Genomic DNA, 21,827 nt, shown 5'->3' with positions numbered 1-21,827 from the left:
GGGGTTCAAATGAAAAATTTAAAAGGGGTTTGTCCACCAGAGGTAGTGATATCCTAGGTTATGTCATCACATGGCTGTGGCCGACTCGTCACACTGCTAGTTAGGTGCTTTGGCTTCTTGACAGTTTATCTAGCACAATGCACGTTCGTGGACCCCACCAACCATGAAATAAAGGCAAATCCTAAGTAAATGCTGTCTCTTAAGATTGGAAGCCCCTTTAAATAAAAAAAGACCTTATAGAATCAGCAATCAGAAGGTCAGACGGCTCCTGGCCTGGAAATTCCAAGGTGTGTTCCAAACTCCCCAAAACAAAAGCCATTCTGTCCTCCAGTACCTACAGCAGAGATGAACACTTACTTTGTGTGAAAGTCCTATTTATTACATAGTGGATTCTAAAATAAAAGTAGCAGTCTCCACATCAATGTTTTACAAAAATTTTTGGCATGACCCAACCGTCCGGGGGCTTCTTCAGTCCGGCCCTCTTCCAGATTCGATTTAGATCAGCTTCAAATTTTTTCTGTTAAATGAGAAAACAGAAATAGGTGATTATCTCCAGCAAACGCATCAGAGATGGATATATAGTCATCAATATGCTGTATATGTTACAGACAGACGTGTGAAGAGGCAGAATGCACGTTTTCTTATTTTATTCGTTAGGGAAAATGTACAACACATACATTTTAGTACAAAATGTATGTGTTGTAGTAATAATAAATGTGTTTCTTAACTCCTTGAGTGGCACGCCCGGAAATTTTCCGGGAGGAGCTCCACTGCCGATAGTGATATAGCCCGGAAGATTTCCGGCCTATGTATCACTATGGGAGCTGCAGAGCACAATGCCACAAGCTGTGACATTGTGCTCTGCCTGCACAGTCCCACAGAGAACAAAGCAAGGGCTTTGAAAAACCAGCAGAAGATATCTGCCGGCAATCTCCTGCTTCTAAGTCTCCTGCTTTGTTTACAGGTTGCCATAGAGACCATCGGCTTGTCAGAAGCAAGCCGATGGTCTCTGTGGCAGGGAGAGCTGGTGCTTGGCTGTCAGAGGACAGCCAGGTACCAGCTCACAGCAGAGATCAGAGAAAACCTCCGATCTCGGCTGTGTTAATGCTTTACATGCTGCAATCTATGTGCCTGCAGCATGTAAAGGGCTGTCACCATCGGACCCCCGAAATGTGATCAGGGGGTCCTGATTGGTCCCTGTGGAAGTCCCCTAAAGGGACAAAAAAAAAAAAAAAAAAGTAAAAAAAATAATAAAAAAAAAATAAAAACACTTGTCTCCCTTTACTTGGTAAAAAATAAAATCACACATGTGGGATCCGTGTGCGTCGTAATGACCCAGAGAAGGAAGTTAATACATTATTTAACCCCTTAATGATGACATGGCCCCTTTTTTTCTTTTTTCCCCATTTTAAAAAAATCCCAACTTGTCCCGCATAAAACAAGCCCTCATATGGCCAAGTCAATGGAAAAATGAAAAAGTTATGGCTCTTGAGACGCAACTGCAAAATTAGTTGAAATTCAATGATTAGACCATTTAAAAAAACCTGCCCTGGTGGGTCTGACAGGGTGGTAGGAAACCCGCCACTCAAGGGGTTAAATCAGCCTAGGCAAACTATCAGGAGGCTGGAATCGGCACACGTGACGGGGCGGAGCTACGCGATGACGCGTAGAAGGGGGCAGAGCCAGAACGCCGCTGCTGCCGAACAGACCCGAAGGCAGAAGACCCTTCCGCGCAAGCGCGTCTAATCGGGCGATTAGACGCTGAAGTTAGACGGAGGCATGGAGACGGGGACGCTAGCAACGGAACAGGTAAGTGAATAACTTCTGTATGGCTCATAATTAATGAACGATGTACATTACAAAGTGCATTAATATGGCCATACAGAAGTGCTTAACCCCACTTGCTTTTGCGAGACAACCCCTTTAAGTTTAAAAAAACTCCCAAGTTTAAACTTAAAAAAAAAAGAAAAAGAAAAACAGCAGAACGTATGATGACAACACAAGTCACATGATGTCACAGGGTACATGACATTAGAGACAGCATATGATATGACATCACAATTGCTGCAGAATGTGAAAGTTCTAAACCAGATCGATCTTGTGTCACTTCAGCAGGACAGCCTGACGAGGATGGGTGCAGGTAAGTAGCTCCTCACCCAGTGTGGAGGCCTTGTTCACACATCGTGTAGCCGGGGGCAAGGGGTAAAGTTTAGAACTGCACCATTTTATCCCCCAAAACTCTCAGCACAGACACCTGTAGGACGGGTTACTTGCTGCGATTATCAGACTTTAAAAAGAAAGATATTTTAATGGAATGATCTTCAACCTGATTTTATGGAGAATGTGCGCATCAGGGCGCCGTGTAGTTTGCCTCTCCAAAAAAAACAAAATACACCATGTGTGAACTGGACTCACAGGGCTTTCCTATACAGCTATAGTAGACAGAGACAAGGGGCGGAGGGACGGACGGCCTGGGCCCGGGGGCCTCAGGGCGGACGGGCCTGGGCCCGGGGGCCTCAGGGCGGAGGGGCCTGGAGTCGGGGGCCCCCGGGGGCGGAGGGGCCTGCAGTCGGGGGCCCCCGGGGGCGGAGGGGCCTGCAGTCGGGGGCCCCCGGGGGCGGAGGGGCCTGCAGTCGGGGGCCCCCGGGGGCGGAGGGGCCTGCAGTCGGGGGCCCCCGGGGGCGGAGGGGCCTGCAGTCGGGGGCCTCAGGGCGGAGGGACGGACGGCCTGGAGTCGGGGGCCTCAGGGCGGAGGGCCTGGAGTCGGGGGCCTCAGGGCGGAGGGGCGGCCGGCCTGCAGTCGGGGGCCTCAGGGCGGAGGGGCGGCCGGCCTGCAGTCGGGGGCCTCAGGGCGGAGGGGCGGCCGGCCTGCAGTCGGGGGCCCCCGGGGGCGGCCGGCCTGCAGTCGGGGGCCCCCGGGGGCGGAGGGGCCTGCAGTCGGGGGCCCCCGGGGGGAGGGACGGGGGGCCTGCAGTCGGGGGCCCCCGGGGGGAGGGACGGGGGGCCTGCAGTCGGGGGCCCCCGGGGGGAGGGACGGGGGGCCTGCAGTCGGGGGCCCCCGGGGGGAGGGGCGGGGGGCCTGCAGTCGGGGGCCCCCGGGCGGAGGGGCGGACGGCCTGCAGTCGGGGGCCCCAGGGCGGAGGGGCGGACGGCCTGGAGTCGGGGGCCCCAGGGCGGAGGGGCGGACGGCCTGGAGTCGGGGGCCCCAGGGCGGAGGGGCGGACGGCCTGGAGTCGGGGGCCCCAGGGCGGAGGGGCGGACGGCCTGGAGTCGGGGGCCCCAGGGCGGAGGGGCGGACGGCCTGGAGTCGGGGGCCCCAGGGCGGAGGGGCGGACGGCCTGGAGTCGGGGGCCTCAGGGCGGACGGCCTGGAGTCGGGGGCCTCAGGGCGGACGGCCTGGAGTCGGGGGCCTCAGGGCGGAGGGGCGGACGGCCTGGAGTCGGGGGCCTCAGGGCGGAGGGACGGACGGCCTGGAGTCGGGGGCCTCAGGGCGGAGGGACGGACGGCCTGGAGTCGGGGGCCTCAGGGCGGAGGGACGGACGGCCTGGAGTCGGGGGCCTCAGGGCGGAGGGACGGACGGCCTGGAGTCGGGGGCCTCAGGGCGGAGGGACGGACGGCCTGGAGTCGGGGGCCTCAGGGCGGAGGGACGGACGGCCTGGAGTCGGGGGCCTCAGGGCGGAGGGACGGACGGCCTGGAGTCGGGGGCCTCAGGGCGGAGGGACGGACGGCCTGGAGTCGGGGGCCTCAGGGCGGAGGGACGGACGGCCTGGAGTCGGGGGCCTCAGGGCGGAGGGACGGACGGCCTGGAGTCGGGGGCCTCAGGGCGGAGGGACGGACGGCCTGGAGTCGGGGGCCTCAGGGCGGAGGGACGGACGGCCTGGAGTCGGGGGCCTCAGGGCGGAGGGACGGACGGCCTGGAGTCGGGGGCCTCAGGGCGGAGGGACGGACGGCCTGGAGTCGGGGGCCTCAGGGCGGAGGGACGGACGGCCTGGAGTCGGGGGCCTCAGGGCGGAGGGACGGACGGCCTGGAGTCGGGGGCCTCAGGGCGGAGGGACGGACGGCCTGGAGTCGGGGGCCTCAGGGCGGAGGGACGGACGGCCTGGAGTCGGGGGCCTCAGGGCGGAGGGACGGACGGCCTGGAGTCGGGGGCCTCAGGGCGGAGGGACGGACGGCCTGGAGTCGGGGGCCTCAGGGCGGAGGGACGGACGGCCTGGAGTCGGGGGCCTCAGGGCGGAGGGACGGACGGCCTGGAGTCGGGGGCCTCAGGGCGGAGGGACGGACGGCCTGGAGTCGGGGGCCTCAGGGCGGAGGGACGGACGGCCTGGAGTCGGGGGCCTCAGGGCGGAGGGACGGACGGCCTGGAGTCGGGGGCCTCAGGGCGGAGGGACGGACGGCCTGGAGTCGGGGGCCTCAGGGCGGAGGGACGGACGGCCTGGAGTCGGGGGCCTCAGGGCGGAGGGACGGACGGCCTGGAGTCGGGGGCCTCAGGGCGGAGGGACGGACGGCCTGGAGTCGGGGGCCTCAGGGCGGAGGGACGGACGGCCTGGAGTCGGGGGCCTCAGGGCGGAGGGACGGACGGCCTGGAGTCGGGGGCCTCAGGGCGGAGGGACGGACGGCCTGGAGTCGGGGGCCTCAGGGCGGAGGGACGGACGGCCTGGAGTCGGGGGCCTCAGGGCGGAGGGACGGACGGCCTGGAGTCGGGGGCCTCAGGGCGGAGGGACGGACGGCCTGGAGTCGGGGGCCTCAGGGCGGAGGGACGGACGGCCTGGAGTCGGGGGCCTCAGGGCGGAGGGACGGACGGCCTGGAGTCGGGGGCCTCAGGGCGGAGGGACGGACGGCCTGGAGTCGGGGGCCTCAGGGCGGAGGGACGGACGGCCTGGAGTCGGGGGCCTCAGGGCGGAGGGACGGACGGCCTGGAGTCGGGGGCCTCAGGGCGGAGGGACGGACGGCCTGGAGTCGGGGGCCTCAGGGCGGAGGGACGGACGGCCTGGAGTCGGGGGCCTCAGGGCGGAGGGACGGACGGCCTGGAGTCGGGGGCCTCAGGGCGGAGGGACGGACGGCCTGGAGTCGGGGGCCTCAGGGCGGAGGGACGGACGGCCTGGAGTCGGGGGCCTCAGGGCGGAGGGACGGACGGCCTGGAGTCGGGGGCCTCAGGGCGGAGGGACGGACGGCCTGGAGTCGGGGGCCTCAGGGCGGAGGGACGGACGGCCTGGAGTCGGGGGCCTCAGGGCGGAGGGACGGACGGCCTGGAGTCGGGGGCCTCAGGGCGGAGGGACGGACGGCCTGGAGTCGGGGGCCTCAGGGCGGAGGGACGGACGGCCTGGAGTCGGGGGCCTCAGGGCGGAGGGACGGACGGCCTGGAGTCGGGGGCCTCAGGGCGGAGGGACGGACGGCCTGGAGTCGGGGGCCTCAGGGCGGAGGGACGGACGGCCTGGAGTCGGGGGCCTCAGGGCGGAGGGACGGACGGCCTGGAGTCGGGGGCCTCAGGGCGGAGGGACGGACGGCCTGGAGTCGGGGGCCTCAGGGCGGAGGGACGGACGGCCTGGAGTCGGGGGCCTCAGGGCGGAGGGACGGACGGCCTGGAGTCGGGGGCCTCAGGGCGGAGGGACGGACGGCCTGGAGTCGGGGGCCTCAGGGCGGAGGGACGGACGGCCTGGAGTCGGGGGCCTCAGGGCGGAGGGACGGACGGCCTGGAGTCGGGGGCCTCAGGGCGGAGGGACGGACGGCCTGGAGTCGGGGGCCTCAGGGCGGAGGGACGGACGGCCTGGAGTCGGGGGCCTCAGGGCGGAGGGACGGACGGCCTGGAGTCGGGGGCCTCAGGGCGGAGGGACGGACGGCCTGGAGTCGGGGGCCTCAGGGCGGAGGGACGGACGGCCTGGAGTCGGGGGCCTCAGGGCGGAGGGACGGACGGCCTGGAGTCGGGGGCCTCAGGGCGGAGGGACGGACGGCCTGGAGTCGGGGGCCTCAGGGCGGAGGGACGGACGGCCTGGAGTCGGGGGCCTCAGGGCGGAGGGACGGACGGCCTGGAGTCGGGGGCCTCAGGGCGGAGGGACGGACGGCCTGGAGTCGGGGGCCTCAGGGCGGAGGGACGGACGGCCTGGAGTCGGGGGCCTCAGGGCGGAGGGACGGACGGCCTGGAGTCGGGGGCCTCAGGGCGGAGGGACGGACGGCCTGGAGTCGGGGGCCTCAGGGCGGAGGGACGGACGGCCTGGAGTCGGGGGCCTCAGGGCGGAGGGACGGACGGCCTGGAGTCGGGGGCCTCAGGGCGGAGGGACGGACGGCCTGGAGTCGGGGGCCTCAGGGCGGAGGGACGGACGGCCTGGAGTCGGGGGCCTCAGGGCGGAGGGACGGACGGCCTGGAGTCGGGGGCCTCAGGGCGGAGGGACGGACGGCCTGGAGTCGGGGGCCTCAGGGCGGAGGGACGGACGGCCTGGAGTCGGGGGCCTCAGGGCGGAGGGACGGACGGCCTGGAGTCGGGGGCCTCAGGGCGGAGGGACGGACGGCCTGGAGTCGGGGGCCTCAGGGCGGAGGGACGGACGGCCTGGAGTCGGGGGCCTCAGGGCGGAGGGACGGACGGCCTGGAGTCGGGGTAGCTTAACTACATATATACAGCAATATGCAGCAGAAGAGATTAGATCCAGGGTGATAGCCGATCGCCACATTTGGGGTCAGGAAGGAATTTTTTGCCCTCCTGAGGTAGAACTCTCCGGGGAGTTTTTTCGCCTTCCTCTGGATCTTTAGGTCCCGCGGCTCTCATTTTAGGACATTGGTGGGCTGGTCAGAAGGACCGCAGCAAGTTCTGTGGTCTCCACCGGTCCTAACTCGAGAGTCAGCGAGATCATTGTCTAATTTATTAAAGGGCTGGTAATATTTAATTACAATGTTGCCTATTGCTATTCTAATAAAACAGAATTCTATACGTGTACACCATGGTCTTTTGTCTGGATTTCTCCTTACACAGCGACAATAATAGGAGTCATCGCTGCAGCCTAATATTCCAGAAGTAGTCTTTGCTTACATATAATATAACGTATCATCTCCCAAAGACACGGAGTCAGCTGCCGCAGGGCAGGAACCAGAGAGGCCCCATATGGAGAGCTGAGAACCCATCACTCCACCTACCGTCATGTAATTACTAAAACGTTATGGTTTAGATCGCTCCTGCAGTATTATGTAATGCCAGAGCATTACATCATACTGCATTCAGGCAGGCGGTCTATCAAGCCACTCCACAGGGACGGCTTGATAGGCATTCTGCGAAGACAGCCCTGGGGCCTTTCAGAAGGCCCCTGGCTGCCACGACACCCGCATGGCTCCCTGCAATCAAATCGCGGGGGGCTGTATGGGACCCCCGAACATCATTCGGGGGATTTAAATACCGCTGTCGGAATGGACTGCGTCATTTAAAGGACTAACAGTTCCGATCAGCTGAAAGGCTGACCGGAGCTGTTGCAGCCGGGTGTTGGCTGTAAGAAACAGTCGGTGCCTGCGGTGTATGAGGGGAGATCGCCGCGCATTTTTTCTTCAGACATACCTTAACGCGCCAGGACGTAAATGTACAGCAAAGGGGTTAACGGGATTTTCTATTGAATTATTGATGATCTATCCCCAGGAGAAACTGGCCGATCACCCACTATCAGCGCCACAAAGCATGGGGAACAGAGCGAAAGCACTGAGCTCCAACCTCTGTTTAGTGGCTGGTGCTTGTAAATGCAGGGGCAGGTCTCATTACAATCAATGAAAGCTGCAGTTACAAGCATTGGCCACTATACAGGGGTCGAAGCATCAGCTTCCCCTCCATTTCCCTATGTGTTGTGGCATTGACCGTTGGCACCCGGGCAGCTTGCGTCCTGAGCAGCGGACGTCAAGCCAATCAACTATTGTATAGGTTATCCATAGTATTTCCCTCTAAGCAGCAGCAGCTTTATGTCAGTCAATAACGAACAGACAGAAAGTTTTGCTTCCTCTTCCCAAAGTTCTGCACACAATTATGTAACCCGCCAGAAGGCATCTCAAGACTGGATGATATCCGTAGAACACAATATAAGGAACGTCACCCTGTAGGTTTATGTGTTACGGTCTTACCATATTAGACTAGTAAAGAGTGCAGAAGTGAGATTATTCTATGCTGCAGTCAAACAATTAGTGCAATGAGAGGGAAGCAATTTGCGCCAACCATACGGGAAGCAAAGGAGGCAGCGGAGCTGAAAAGCTGCCAAACCACCAATTGGCAGGAGCATGAAAGAGATGATTGTTACAGGTCTGTGAATGGGGCAATAATAACCCTATGTGTGTACACAGAGCCCATTAATTAGGAAAGATGTGAATGGCGAAAGTTTCCATCCAATTACACAATTCTGAAAGTAATGAACGGTGTAACGGACAGCAGCGAGAGCGGATTACCAACACATGCAATTAACACGTCAATAACCTTGTGATGTACAACAGATGCAGCGACAGGAAGCGAACGGAGGGGAAAAATGTATATTCTGCAGTCTGAAACCGCCTACAAATCTTGGTGGGGAAATATAAAGGAACCGTATTTCATCTGCCAATAATGTGCCCAGACAGGTGCCAGATTATCAGACATTCCGTATTATTGGACAGTTAACCCCTTAGGAAGCACCCCCCAACCCCTTTTTTTTTTTCTTAAAATTTGGGTTTTTCCCCACTTTCAAAATAATTCGTACCTCTTACTTTTGTGCCGATTAAGCTGTTGAACGGCTTGTTTTATTGTGGGGCTAGTCAGACTTTTCAATGTACTGAAAGATTTCTAAGGCTGCCTGTCCACGGACGTTGCGATATTCCGCGGTGGATCTCTGCTGCGGGAGCCACCGCCGGGAGCAGGAGCCAGCTGATGATCTCCGCGGTGAGCCTATTTGACAGATAGGCTCACCGCGGAGAATCTGGGCAATTCGCAGCATGCTGCGATTTGCCTCCCACGAGCGTGCAATTGCTATGATTCTCCGCTTGTGGACAGGGGGGGCTGCGCTTTTCATAGCAACCCTATGGAAAGCGTTCACTGCGTTCCCCACGGCCAGATTATCGCCGCGGGGAGCGCAATGCAAAAACACCTGTGGACAGGCAGCCTAAGTGGAAAACTACTTTCTGACCGTTGATTGAGTTGTACGAGGGCTCGTTTTTTTTTTTGCGGGGCAGCCAGAGGTTTTTATTGTTACCATTTCGAAGTACATATAACTTTTTGATTGCATTTTATGTAAGTTTTTCTTACAACGTTCATTGTGTGGGATAAAGAATGTGTTATCTTGAACTTGCAATCATTTATTCGCTTATATCATATACAGCAATCCTTCAGTATTGCAGTATAGCGTATTTCTGCATGCAATCTATTAAGACAGGCCAGAAGCAAGTCTTAATAGGCAGACATACATAACAACCCTGGGATTTTTAGAAGGTCTCAACTACCATGACAACTGGATGGCACCCCTCAATGTCATCGCGGAGGGTTAGGGTGGGACACCTTCGATATTCCCATTAAAATACCTCTGACAGAGGCATTTAAAGATTTAACAGCCACAATCGGCGTGTACTCTGATCTCAGCCGTCGTGGCCACGTGACATCCGACTCTGGCCGTGTATGCAGCAGTCTCTGCTTCTGAACCTACTCCATATTTACCCCTAGGATGTATAAATATATGTTCTGGAGCGCATGGAGGGTAAATAAAAGTTTATAAAACATGGACATGTGTTGAATAGCTCATACAGATCCAAACCTAGGTACCATAGGAGGATTTTAATTGCCCAGACAACAAAGAACATGGTCAGGCAGCACTGGGATCCTTCAATGGACCCTGAACTATTTTTTCCTATGTAGTGAGGAGCCAACTTTTGAAAAGTTTCGGTTAGTTTGCCGAAGTTTTCCAAATAGTTCAGTTCAGTCTGAATTACTTTGAACCGAACCAGGAGTTCATCAAAATCCCTAAAAACTGAGTCAGACCTATTAGAGCTTCCATGCGATCTGATGGGATGAGCAGAGGTGTTAGGGGATCAGTGACTGGCCTACAGGGGGCAGCTTTGGGGATCTTTAGTATAGTGCAAACCCAGTCTGAAATTTGTAATTGAAATAAGTGAAATGGCCTTAAGTTGTATAATAAAAGTTACGTTTTCTGGGGGTAACATCAGGCTTGTGTGCCTTATGGGCTGAGCTATAGTGGTGATGATCAGATGGCCTGACTCCCATGAAGGGCAGTATAGGAATATTCCCTTGACGTAAAACTGGTATAAAGCGCTGTCTAAGACTCTCACAAGCACGTTTGTAAAAAAAAAACTACATTTTGCTGCATTTTTGTGAGCATTTGCCTGCGTTTTACTGCATATTTTGTGCAGTAACAACGCAGGTAAAGCAAGCTGCTGACATCACCATTTTCCCTCCTCTTGGTGGGATAGTAAGCAGGGTTAAAAACACTGTAAAGAATTTTACAGTGTTTTTAATGCACCCCATTTATTTCAATGGGTGATGCAGGGCGTCAAAAACGCGCGGCAATGCCCAAAATAGGACTCTTTATATACAGCGCTCTTTATAAACGCTGCACTAAAAGATCGTCTGAGAAGCCCCACTGAAATGAATGGAGGCTTAGTACAACATTTTTAGCGGGGGTTAAAAGCCCTCCGAAATGCTGTAAAAAAAAAAAAAAACGCTTATGTGAGAGTGACCTAAGCGCCATAAACCCCTGTATAATACTCAGAGTGGTTCTTAGACGGTGTTATACAGGACTAGTGTTGAAAGAACTGAACCAGTAGAACTTTGCGAAAAGCTCCATTCAAATCCGTGCTGAACCAAACTTTCAGCAAAGTTCGACATGAAACAGGGTTCTACTGTTTTATTTGGCTCAACGCCATTTCTATTGTTGTCTAGTTTAGAAGATCCCAGTTGAAACACCCTCTGAGATAACAGAGGGGGTCCCACATTTGTAGCCTCCATTAGTCAGTCGCAGCAGAAGACAGCTCCACGGGACGCCTCTCGCTCTTTGCACACTACGATGCCAGTGCTACCTTACCTGCTTCTTCACATTGCGCCGATCAAGCATGATCTTCCTGGTAAACCTGGTGCGCTTCTGCAGCTTCCTGTACCTGTGCTTGTTCATCTTCCTCCGCCGGATCTTCAGGACATTCTTACACTGCACAACACCCCTGTCCCCATTGTCATCCTCCCCCATATGGTCAGCGTCCCGACTAGTCGGGCAGTCATAGCTTCTTTCAGGCTCATCTGGATCCTCCTGGGAATAAGAGGTAAGAGGCTTGGGGAGGAAGTATTGGGAGGAAAGTAAACTCTCTATGGGACTGATGGACATTCTGCGTGGGACCAGTATGTCATCCAGCTCCGGCTCTAGGCTGCACCATATAGGGGTTGGAATTCGCTGCCTCTGGGGTGGCTGTCCGTTATAACATGCAAACAAGGTCTTGTAACTTGTAGCCGTACATCGTGGAACCAGACATCCTAGAAGACAGGAGAGAAGTCATACACTGGGGATACTTGCAGTGTAACAGAGCTGTCCCTAAGATCCACCAGCAGTCTACAAGTTAGGACCCTATGGTGCATGCACCAATGACTGCAGTTTGTGGATGGGCTATAAGGCATCTGACTGCATTGATGCAAGTTTTGTTAATCTAAGTATACTGGAAAGTTGCAGTAAATACAACTTTTAGGAACCTCTAAACAGGCGATACACTTTAACACCCGCTGCCCTGCAGCAGCAGAATACATGCCAATCGTTCCCTGAAATCATCGCATTATTAAGGCGCAGGGATGGTGTGGGCACAGGAGTTGTGTTCATGCCATCACATGTGGGTGCTTGCTGTTTTACACAGCCCGCTTGGACTCTTTTGCAGTGGCAACCTTCGTGCCTTTACAGAAGGATGGAGTTAAGGCCCTTTTACACACAACAATGATCGCTCAAAAGCCAACTTTAAACGTGCGCCCATCACGGACTCACTGTGCACTTTTCGGCCATTGCTGACTTCAGGTCCGCATTAAATCCTCGTACCTGATAAGAGGGACCGCAGGCTGAGTCCTCCGCAGGCAGCGCTGATAACATTCTTTCAGCAGCTGTTCCACTGGAGAACAATAGTGATGTATTTAGTGAACAGACCGCCCACTGTTCTCTAAATACATGCAATGAAGTACTAAAGCGCTGATTAGCCCATTAGTACCTATGCAAAATGATCGCTCACAACTGTCAGTTTCTAAATTTTGAGCGATCATCTGTGTGTGTAAATGGACCTTTAATCTGCAAGCCCATCAGCATGATCACGGAAGCTGGGGGGGCCTAACAATAGCCCAGGTTTACCATGTACAGAGGCTTATCAGACCCTGCCAAGGAAAGACCTAATAGGCATAATACACTACAGAACAGAAATACTGCAATGTTTGACACGATCAGGGGACTGTATGGGACAAAAAAAAGTAAAAGTTCATTAACTATTTTTAAAAAAACAACTTCCCGCAAAAACAAGATATAACAAAGCTGCATTGCCAGAAAAATAGAAATGTTATGGGTCTTAGGCCGGGCTCACACAAGTGTAACTTAATTGGATAATGTACGCGGCACAATACACGGTGAATAAAAGCGCATGATTTTCATTGATCCATTCACACTTGCGTATAATATACACGTAAAAAAAGACCGTATGCTCTTTTACCGTGTATACGCGCTATAGAGCCGTGCCAGGGGGAGCGGGTGCTCAGCTGTTAGATGACAGCCAGGCAGGCACTTGATTTAATAGCGGGAACCGAAGAGACCTTTGATTCTCGCTATTTAACCCTTTACACACCGCAGTCAGTGCGACCTCGGCATGTAAAAAGCAGGGAGAGGGAGGGCGCTCCCTTTGTCACCCATCGGACCCCTGTGATGTGATCAGGGGGGCCCGACGGGTTGCTATGGCACCCAGAAGCTTGACTATAGCCTCTGGGGTCGACCAGCTATGATGGCATGTGAGGCCCAGTCTCTGACTGACCTCATAGGTTTTCTTATGCACTGCTATACTGAAGTATAACAGTGTATCAGAAGAAAAACAATAAATGCAGATAATCAAGTCCCCCAGTGGGACAAAAAAAAAAAAGTTAAATAAAAAACACGACAAAATCCCCTTCTTTACTATGTAATTTAAAGAATTAAAAAAGTATATATATCACATATGTGGTATCGCAGCGTTTTTAATGACCCAGAGAAAAAAGCTAGTATGTTATTTAACCCGCACAGCGCACGTCATGAAAAAAGATACAAAAAACTGTCAAAATAGCTAATTTTGCCTATCTCGGCAAGAGACAGAATAGAAAGTGATCAAAACATTGCACGGATCAAAAAAGTACAACTCATCCCGCACCAAAATGTCACATAACACCGTTACCAAAAACAGAAAAATGTTAGGGGGTTTTTTGAATGCAGCGATAAACAAAAAATACATTTTGTGGAAAGAAAACCTATATAAATTCAGTATCGGGGTAATCGTTCTGCCTGCAGAATTAATTTAGCAGATTATACATATTATTAAGAAAAAAAAACAAAAACGGTCAAAATTGCAGATTATGTTAATCCTGCCTCTTGAAAAAACTGGAAGAGAACACAATATAAATGTTACGTGTTCCCAAAAACTGGATACATGAAGACTGGAGTTCATCCTACATAAAACAAACCCGACAGAGCTCCGGCTATGGAAAAATAAAACTGCCAAGGGGTTCCAATCCCGTTCATCGTTATTGAAAGGCACGAGGTCAGTGTGAACAGCGCCCTGAGCTTACCATCCTGCCGGAAACATAATTTGGCCATCCAACCTACCTGCCAGCCTGGTGGCTACACTGAGCCGAGAAGTGAGTCTCGTCAGCCACATGCTGAGATGGAGAAGTAACGGAGGTCAGGGAAGTCTGCAAGACAGATGTGATGCAGGTTATAATACATCTCCCCACATGTATACCGCCATACTGTGTAAGGTTCACCCTCTGGTGCACACGTGTCAAACACAAGACCCGCGGGCCAAATCCGGCCTGCAACCTCATTTTATGTGGCCCGCCGGCCATGCAGCATTCCGCTTACCCAGCCTGCAAGTCCGTTCCAGCGGCGACAGTGCTGTGTGATCTTTCCTCCCGGAGTCTGCGTGCGCCGTCTTGTAAGCAGGCCAGACTTCAAGGAGAGAGGTCAGCGGTTAAAGACTGCACTACTGCCACCAGGGCTGCAGGCTGAGCGAGTAGAATGCCTGTTGGGAAGTTGCCCGACCCGAGGCCAATAGGGAGGGGTCGCTATTACTATTGGGACGACTATGGGGGCCACTAATTACTGGGGCCAATATAGGGGACACCATTACTACTGGGGTCACTATGGGGGGCACTATTATTACTGGGCTTGCTATAGAGGACACTTACTACTGGGACTACTATGGGGGTCACTAATTACTATGAAGCCAATATAGAGGACACTATTATTACTGGGCTTGCTATAGAGGACACTTACTACTGGGACTACTATGGGGGTCACTAATTACTATGAAGCCAATATAGAGGACACTATTACTACTGGGGCCACTACTATTACTGGGCTCACTATAGAGGACAGCATTACTACTGGGGCTACTATGGGAATCACTAGTACTACTGCGGACACTATGGGGGGGATTACTACTACTGGGGTCACTATAGAGGACACTATTACTACTGTAGCCACTATGGGGGACACTACTACTACCACTGAGGCCACAATGCGAGGCACTACTACTACTGCAGCCACTATAGGAACACTACTACGGTACTACTGCCAGCACAATGCGGGACACTAGTACTACTGCGGGCACTACTATCACTGAGGCCACAATGCGAGGCACTACTACTACTGTACTACTGCCAGCAGAATGCAGGGCACTAGTACTACTGCGGGCACAATGCAAGGAACTACTACTACTTCGGCCATTATGGGGGGCACTACTACGGTACTACTGCGGGCACAATGCACTGTGGCCACTATGGGGGGCACTACTACTACTGTGGGCACAATGGGGGGCACAACTACTACTGTGGCCTCTTTTAGGGGGACACTACTACTATTGTGGGCACTATGGGGGGCACTACTACTACTAGTCCAGGCACAATGTGGGGCACTACTACTACTACTGTGGCTACTATGGGGGGGCACTACTAGTAGTCTGGGCACAATGTAGGGCACTACTAATACTGTGGCCTCTATTAGGGGGACACTACTACTATTGTGGGTACAATGTGGGGCACTACTACTACTGTGGGCACTATGGGGGGTACTACTAGTCCAGGCACAATGTGGGGCACTACTACTACTACTGTAGCTACTATGGGGGGGCACTACTAGTAGTCTGGGCACAATGTGGGGCACTACTAATACTGTGGCCTCTATTAGGGGGACACTACTACTATTGTGGGTACAATGTAGGGCACTACTACTACTGTGGGCACTATGGGGGGACACTACTACTACTGTGGGTACAATGCGGGGGGACTACTACTACTGTGGGCACTGTGGGGGGGGGGGCAATGCGGGGCACTACCACTACTGTGGGCACAATGCGGGACACTACCACTACTGCAGGCTCAACGCGGGGTACTACCACTACTGCGGGCACTATTAGGGGACACTACTACTACTATGGGCACAATGTGGGGTGCTGCTACTACTACCATGGCCCCTGGGGGGGGGGGGGGGGGAGGACTACTACTACCATGGCCACTGTGGGGGGGGGGGGGGGGAGGACTACTACTACCGTGGCCACTGTGGGGGGGGGGGCACTACTACTACTGTGGCCACTGTAGGGGGGGCACTACTACTAGTCTGGGCACAATGTGGGGCACTACTACTATTGCAGGCACAATGCAGGGCACTACCACTATTGTGGGCACAATGCGGGATACTACTACTACTACTGTGGGCACAATGCAGGGCACCACTACAACTAGTCTGGTGGCCACTGTGGGAGGGCACTACTAGTACCGTGGCCACTGTGGGAGGGCACTACTACTAGTCCGGGCACAACGCGGGGCACTATTAGGCCTCATGTCCACGGGCTTAAAATCCGCAGCGTTTTTCCCGCACGCGGATCCGCGCCCCATAGGGATGCATTGGACACCCGCAGGTAGTTAAATACCTGCGGATGTCATTTTTCCCGTCAGGCGCGGATCCGCGTGTGGGGAAAAAAATGGACATGCTCCATTTTCGTGCGGGTCTCCTGCGGGGACGGCTCCGCGGGCTTCTATTGAAGCCTATGGAAGCCGTCCGGATCCACATAACACACCGTGCGGGTACCCCAGTGGGCACATAACAGTGTGGGTTCCCCCGTGGGCACATAACAGTGTGGGTTCCCCCGTGGGCACATAACACAGTGCGGGTACCCCCGTGGGCACATAACAGTGTGGGTTCCCCCGTGGGCACATAACACACCGTGTGGGTAGCCCTGGGAACGGGCCCGCACAGCACTGGCTTACAAGCGTCCCTGTGGCGGCACCACGAGGCTGTTGTGGCCCTCGGTGGTGAGGACTCCAGGCAGTGTGACATGGTGGCCGTCAGACCTCACGCCCTCCGGTCACCTCTGTCCTACTAAGTCCTCCCATTACCCGTGAAGTACTGGAGCATCTCATCATATACCCTGCATGGTGCGCTCCCTCTGCTGCTCTTCCTGGAAATGCACAGACATGTTGACAAGATGCTGTCAGCAGGTTGTGCCAGTTTGCTGGTGGCGGGCAGCATGGGGCACTGAAGATACGCCGCATGTATGAAATCCTCCCCCACCTACATGGGGCGCCATTCTGCACAGATGTCCCCACAGGTCACCGACCCCTGGCAGCACCTCAGCACGGCTCACTAACATTATACCCCTATCTGCCCCCGTATATACATTATAGACTGCCGACCTCAGAGCCCCGTTCCTCTTGCACACCGACTTCCGGTCCGTTCCAATAACACTTCCCCATCTGAGCACTGCAGAAAGGTTCCGCGTGTGCGGCGCTCCCTCTAGTGGTCATAAAGCGGAACTACAGATGAATTGCATCCTTCTGACCTGGGATACATTTTCACCCAGGGCCATATGGTCGCCTTCAAAGGGCCAATTGTAGTTATATTTGGTAGTAAGGGCCCGTTCACATATTCATATTTGTGCAGCGTATTACGCACATAATTTTTACATGTGTAATACGCAGTGAATAGAACTAATTGATTTCAATGGGTTTGTTAACATGAGCTAGTTTTTAACGTGATGTGCAATTTTGGTGTGTATTATGTTTCGCAATAGGAGATTGACGTGAATGGCCGGGTGCATGTATGTAGCAAGCCTGTGTATTCATTGTGCATTAGCGCAATTCCAATGAACCTGCCTGCGTTCTTTTTTCGCATTCGCAAATACACAATGTATTTCTGCATATTAAAATAAGAGCTGCGGAATAAGTTGGCGCTATACAAATAAAGATTATTATTATAACCGCGATTTCATGGTAAATTGCGATTTTGCGCGATCGCAATTTTAACATTACAAGTCCCATAGACCCCTGCAGAGAAAAAAATGCAGCGAATTTCGCAGGGAAAAAAAACGCTAGTGGGTAGGCACCCTAATGCAGAAAGAAGTGCAGTTAAAAAAGATTAAAATTGATAAATCGGGCCCGGATGGATTACACCCAAGGGTTATAAGGGAACTAAGTGATGTGATAGCTAAACCGCTATTTCTTATATTTATGAACACACTTTTGAGACCGGAGATGTACCACTGGATTGGCATGTTGCCAGTGTGGTTCCAATATACAAAAAGGAGTCTAGAAAAGAGCCTGGTAACTACAGGCCGGTAAGTCTCACTTCAGTAGTTGGAAAAATATTCAAGGGGTTTCTAAGAGACGCCATCCTAGAATACCTCAAAGAGAACAACGGCATAACTTCTCATTAACATGGGTTCATGAGGGATCGATCATGTCAGACCAATCTGATCAGCTTCTACGATGAAGTAAGCTCTAGACTGGACCTGGGAGAGTCTATTGATCTCGTATATGTGGATTTCTCTAAAGCATTTGACACCGTGCCGCATAATAGGCTGATATATAAAATGAGGCAGCTCGGATTGGGTGAAAACGTGTGTATCTGGGTAAAGAACTGGCTCAGAGATAGAAAGCAGAGGGTGGTAATAAATGGTTCATACTCTGATTGGGCCACTGCTGCTAGTGGGGTGTCTCAGGGTTCAGTAATAGGCCCCATTCTGTTCAATATATTTAATGACCTGATAGAGGGGCTGCATAGTAAAATATCAATATTTGCAGACAATACTATAATATACAAGGTGATGAATACAACGGAGGACAAGGTACAACTATAAATGGACCTGGATAAGCTGGGGGCTTGGGCAGAAAAATGGCAAATGAAGTTCAATGTTGATAAATGTAAGGTTACGCACATGGGGAGGAGGAACGGATGTCACCAATACACACTAAATGGGGTACGGCTAGGGAAAAGTGATATGGAAAAAGACCTGGGGGTAACAGTGGACTGCATACTAAACTGGAGTAACCAATGCCAGTCAGCTGCTGCAAAAGCTAATAAAGCCTTGGGGTGCATTTATCCTTTCCCTCCATATGACGTAAGGGTACGTCATGGCAGCGAGGTACTTTCCGCAACTAGACATACCCTTACGTTATGGGGATAGCGCAAGATCATAACAGATCTCGCACTATCCAGCAGCGGGAGCCGGTTGTCACTGATAGCCGGCCTCCAGCTGCAAAAGCGGTGGTGCATTGGAGATGCGCCCCCCCACTGTTAACCCCTTCCCTGCTGCGTTCTTTGAAGAGCCAGGCTCTCGCCAAGTAATCACAGAGAGTCTGGCTGGTTGCCATGGTAACAGGACACCACCTACAGGCGTTTTGTATTACTATTGCCTATGATCGCTGTAATAGGCGATAAGGCATTGCAGGAGAGAAGTCCTGCAATGCCTTATCATAGCGATTAGAGATGAGTGAGCATACTCGCTAAGGGCAACTAGTCGAGCGAGCATTGTCCTTTGCGAGTACCTGCCTGCTCGGAAGAAAAGATTCAGGTGCTAGCGGGGGGCGGGGAGCGGCGGGGGAGAGCGGGGGTGAACGGTGGGGAGATCTCTCCCTCCCTCTCCCCCCCCCCCCCCCCCCCCCCGCTCCCATCTGCTTACTCCCGCAACTCACCACTCACCCGTGCCAGCACCCGAATCTTTTCTTCCGAGCGGGCAGGTACTCGCTCGAGTAATTGCCCTGAGCAAGTATGCTCACTCATCTCTAATAGCGATCATCACTGGTATGGTGTATGTCCCTCAGAGGGACACAAATAGTGTTAAAAAAAAGATTAAAATGATGTATAAAAAATAAAAATGTAAAAAAAACCACCCTTTTTTATGCTTTTTCTCATATTAGCATTAAAAAAAACAAAAAAACCCACATATTTGGTATCATCGTGTCCATAAAGACACGTACAATAAGTTGAACATGCTTTTTATACTGCATGGCAAAAAGCATTACAGAAAACGCTGCAAAAACTGAGGCAAAACGCAATAAAAGTGATCAAAAAAGCCATATTTTCCCCCGAAATGGCACCAAAAAAAACTACAGTTCGTCTCGCCAATAATAAGCTCCCACAGAACTCCGCCCATGGAAAATAAAAAAGTTATAAGACTTTAAATGCAGTGATTTAGAAAAAAGAGGGCATCCGCTATGTCTAGAAGAAAGCAGGTTTCATCACCAACACAGAAGGGGGTTCTTTACTGTAAGAGCAGTGAGACTGTGGAACTCTCTGCCTGAGGATGGAGCGATGGCAAAATCCATAAAGGAGTTTAAGAGGGGACTAGATGTCTTTCTAGAGCGCTGTGATATTACAGGATATAGAGATTAAATAACCAGTGGGGTTGTTGATCCGGGTCTTACATTCAGGTAGGAACTTTCAAAACGTTGATCCAGGGATTATTCTGACTGCCATTATGGAGTCGGGAAGGAATCCCCCCCCTTCCCTACCAAAATGGGCTAAATTGGCTTCTGCCTCATTGGGTTTTTTTTGCTTTCCTCTGGATCAACAAGGGGGAGTGGAAACTGGCCGAACTAGATGGACATTGCCTCCGTTCTGCCTAACATACTATGTCTTCATTCCTGGACATTGTGTTGCTACGCGTGCGTGCACATAGCTATAAGTGCTATATACAGTACTGAATGCACACTTGAAACCTTTTATTTTTAGGTTTTGCACCTAGGGTTCTACTTGGCTCAGACTTTTAGCCAAAAACATTGTCTTGCGTTTTACAAAATGTTATGCTTTAACCCCTTCCTGACACTTACCGTCATGCATAAGGGTTCATGCCCATGAGTGCTACGTGATACGCCCGTGGATTTACGCCGCGGGAGTACCGCGATTAAAAACAAAAATGCCTACGAGTGATCGCGGAATTTCGCGCGGATTTCCGCGGTCTCCATTAATGCTATATCAATGGAGACCTCCCGCGGCGTAAATCCACGACCAATAGAACATGCCACGATTTATTTCCGCTGTGGAAATCCGCAGTAGAATTCCGCATGTCAGCATTGGCAGGCAGAAAGCTATTAGGTTCAATAGTACCTAATAGCCGCAGGAAATGCAGTAGAAATCCGCGGGGCCTCATGTCCATGGGCTTAAAATCCGCACGCGGATCCATGCCCCATAGGGATGCATTGGACACCCGCACGTAGTTAAATACCTGCAGACGCCCTTTTTCCTGTCAGGCGCGGATACGCGCCTGACGGGAAAAAAATTTGGCCATGCTCCATTTTAGTGCGGGTCTCCCGCGGGGACGGCTCCCGCAGGCTTCTATTGAAGCCTATGGAAGCCGTCCGGATCCGCGGGAGACCCGTACCAGAATTAAACTCACCTGCTCCGGACAATGCGGTTCTTCCCTTCTTCGCGGCTGGATCTTTTTTCTTCGGCCCAGCGCATGCGCACGGCACACCCCCGGGCCGAAGAAAGAAGATCCGGATGCGAAGGAAGGAAGATCCGCATCATCCGGAGCAGGTGAGTTTATTCTGATTTTTAGGCCTCATGTCCGCGGGGCAGGAGGGACCCGCTACGGATTCTACATGAAGAATCCGCGGCGGGCCTGATTTCCCCTGTGGACATGAGGCCTTAGGGAATGCATTGGTGTGCACTCCAGGCTGATTGGCTTGTGCAAGTAGGTCCACAGTTATGTTGACAAGCACTGACAAATTTCTGTACAGGATGTTCCTTGATAAATAGCTTTTCTTATTAGGCCGCCTGCATACGAACGGGTCAGATTCTGCATGCGGGAGCCTGCAGTGCAATCCGACCCTGTGCCTGGCCGGCATTTGTGCGTACCTGTCACTTTTCTTCTTTCCCTGTAGTGCGGACGGTCGGCACGGCTCGCCGCCGGACATGCGCAGTGCAGTTTTTTTTTTAATACCTCCTATTTCCGCACTGTCGCTATGTGATGACACAGAATCTGCGACCTTTCCACAAAGTCAATTAGAGAAGGGCTGCGGGTCGGACGGCTTCCATTGACTTCAGTGGAAGCTGTCATCTGTGCAAAATAGAACATGCTTTGAGTTTTCCTGCGCAATCGGAAATCACAATTGTTTTCCGTGAGTGTGCAGGAAGAAGCATGTTACATAGCATGTAACAAACAGCATTTGCTGCAGATCCGCGGTGCAGGCGCCGACTGTGGATTCCGCAATGCAAACCAGTTTGTGTGCAGGAGGTCTGAAGCTATTCTCTTACCACCATCTTCCCATGAGTTAAAGAGGGTACCGAAATATTTAAAAGGAGTTGTCCGGTAGTAAACTATTGTTGCAATGAAATGTGCTTTATAGTGCAGAAGTCGTT

General features: G+C 53.3%; 1 protein-coding gene across 2 annotated transcripts; it reads right to left on the bottom strand.

Annotated features, from left to right (window-relative positions):
• Nucleotides 1-357: 357 nt before the first annotated feature.
• AURKAIP1 (aurora kinase A interacting protein 1) lies at nt 358-16,958 on the bottom strand. 2 transcript variants are annotated; one of them, XM_066606808.1, is made up of 4 exons: nt 16,883-16,958; nt 13,797-13,882; nt 11,019-11,458; nt 358-517 (listed from the first exon to the last, which is right to left on the bottom strand). In XM_066606808.1, the coding sequence occupies exons 2-4, from the start codon at nt 13,846-13,848 to the stop codon at nt 419-421; spliced, it is 591 nt and encodes a 196-aa protein (XP_066462905.1). In that variant the 5' UTR covers nt 13,849-13,882; nt 16,883-16,958; the 3' UTR covers nt 358-418. The 2 variants fall into 2 exon arrangements, with proteins under 2 accessions (XP_066462905.1, XP_066462906.1); XM_066606809.1 differs by lacking the exon at nt 16,883-16,958 and adding an exon at nt 14,052-14,156.
• Nucleotides 16,959-21,827: the final 4,869 nt, after the last annotated feature.

This window comes from Eleutherodactylus coqui, chromosome 6, assembly GCF_035609145.1.
Source record: "Eleutherodactylus coqui strain aEleCoq1 chromosome 6, aEleCoq1.hap1, whole genome shotgun sequence".
Classification (NCBI taxonomy): Eukaryota; Metazoa; Chordata; class Amphibia; order Anura; family Eleutherodactylidae; genus Eleutherodactylus; species Eleutherodactylus coqui.
This window is presented reverse-complemented; position numbering and strand designations above follow the sequence as displayed.

What these genes read in the sequence shown, in the direction of transcription:
- AURKAIP1 (XM_066606808.1), bottom strand. Translation starts at nt 13,848, where the DNA reads ATGTGGCTGACGAGACTCACTTCTCGGCTCAGTGTAGCCACCAGGCTG. An exon ending in TGTAGCCACCAGGCTGGCAG is followed by an intron (nt 11,459 to 13,796) that starts GTAGGTTGGATG and finishes CCTGTCTTCTAG; the next exon opens with GATGTCTGGTTCCACGATGT. An exon ending in GGCGCAATGTGAAGAAGCAG is followed by an intron (nt 518 to 11,018) that starts GTAAGGTAGCAC and finishes CTCATTTAACAG; the next exon opens with AAAAAATTTGAAGCTGATCT.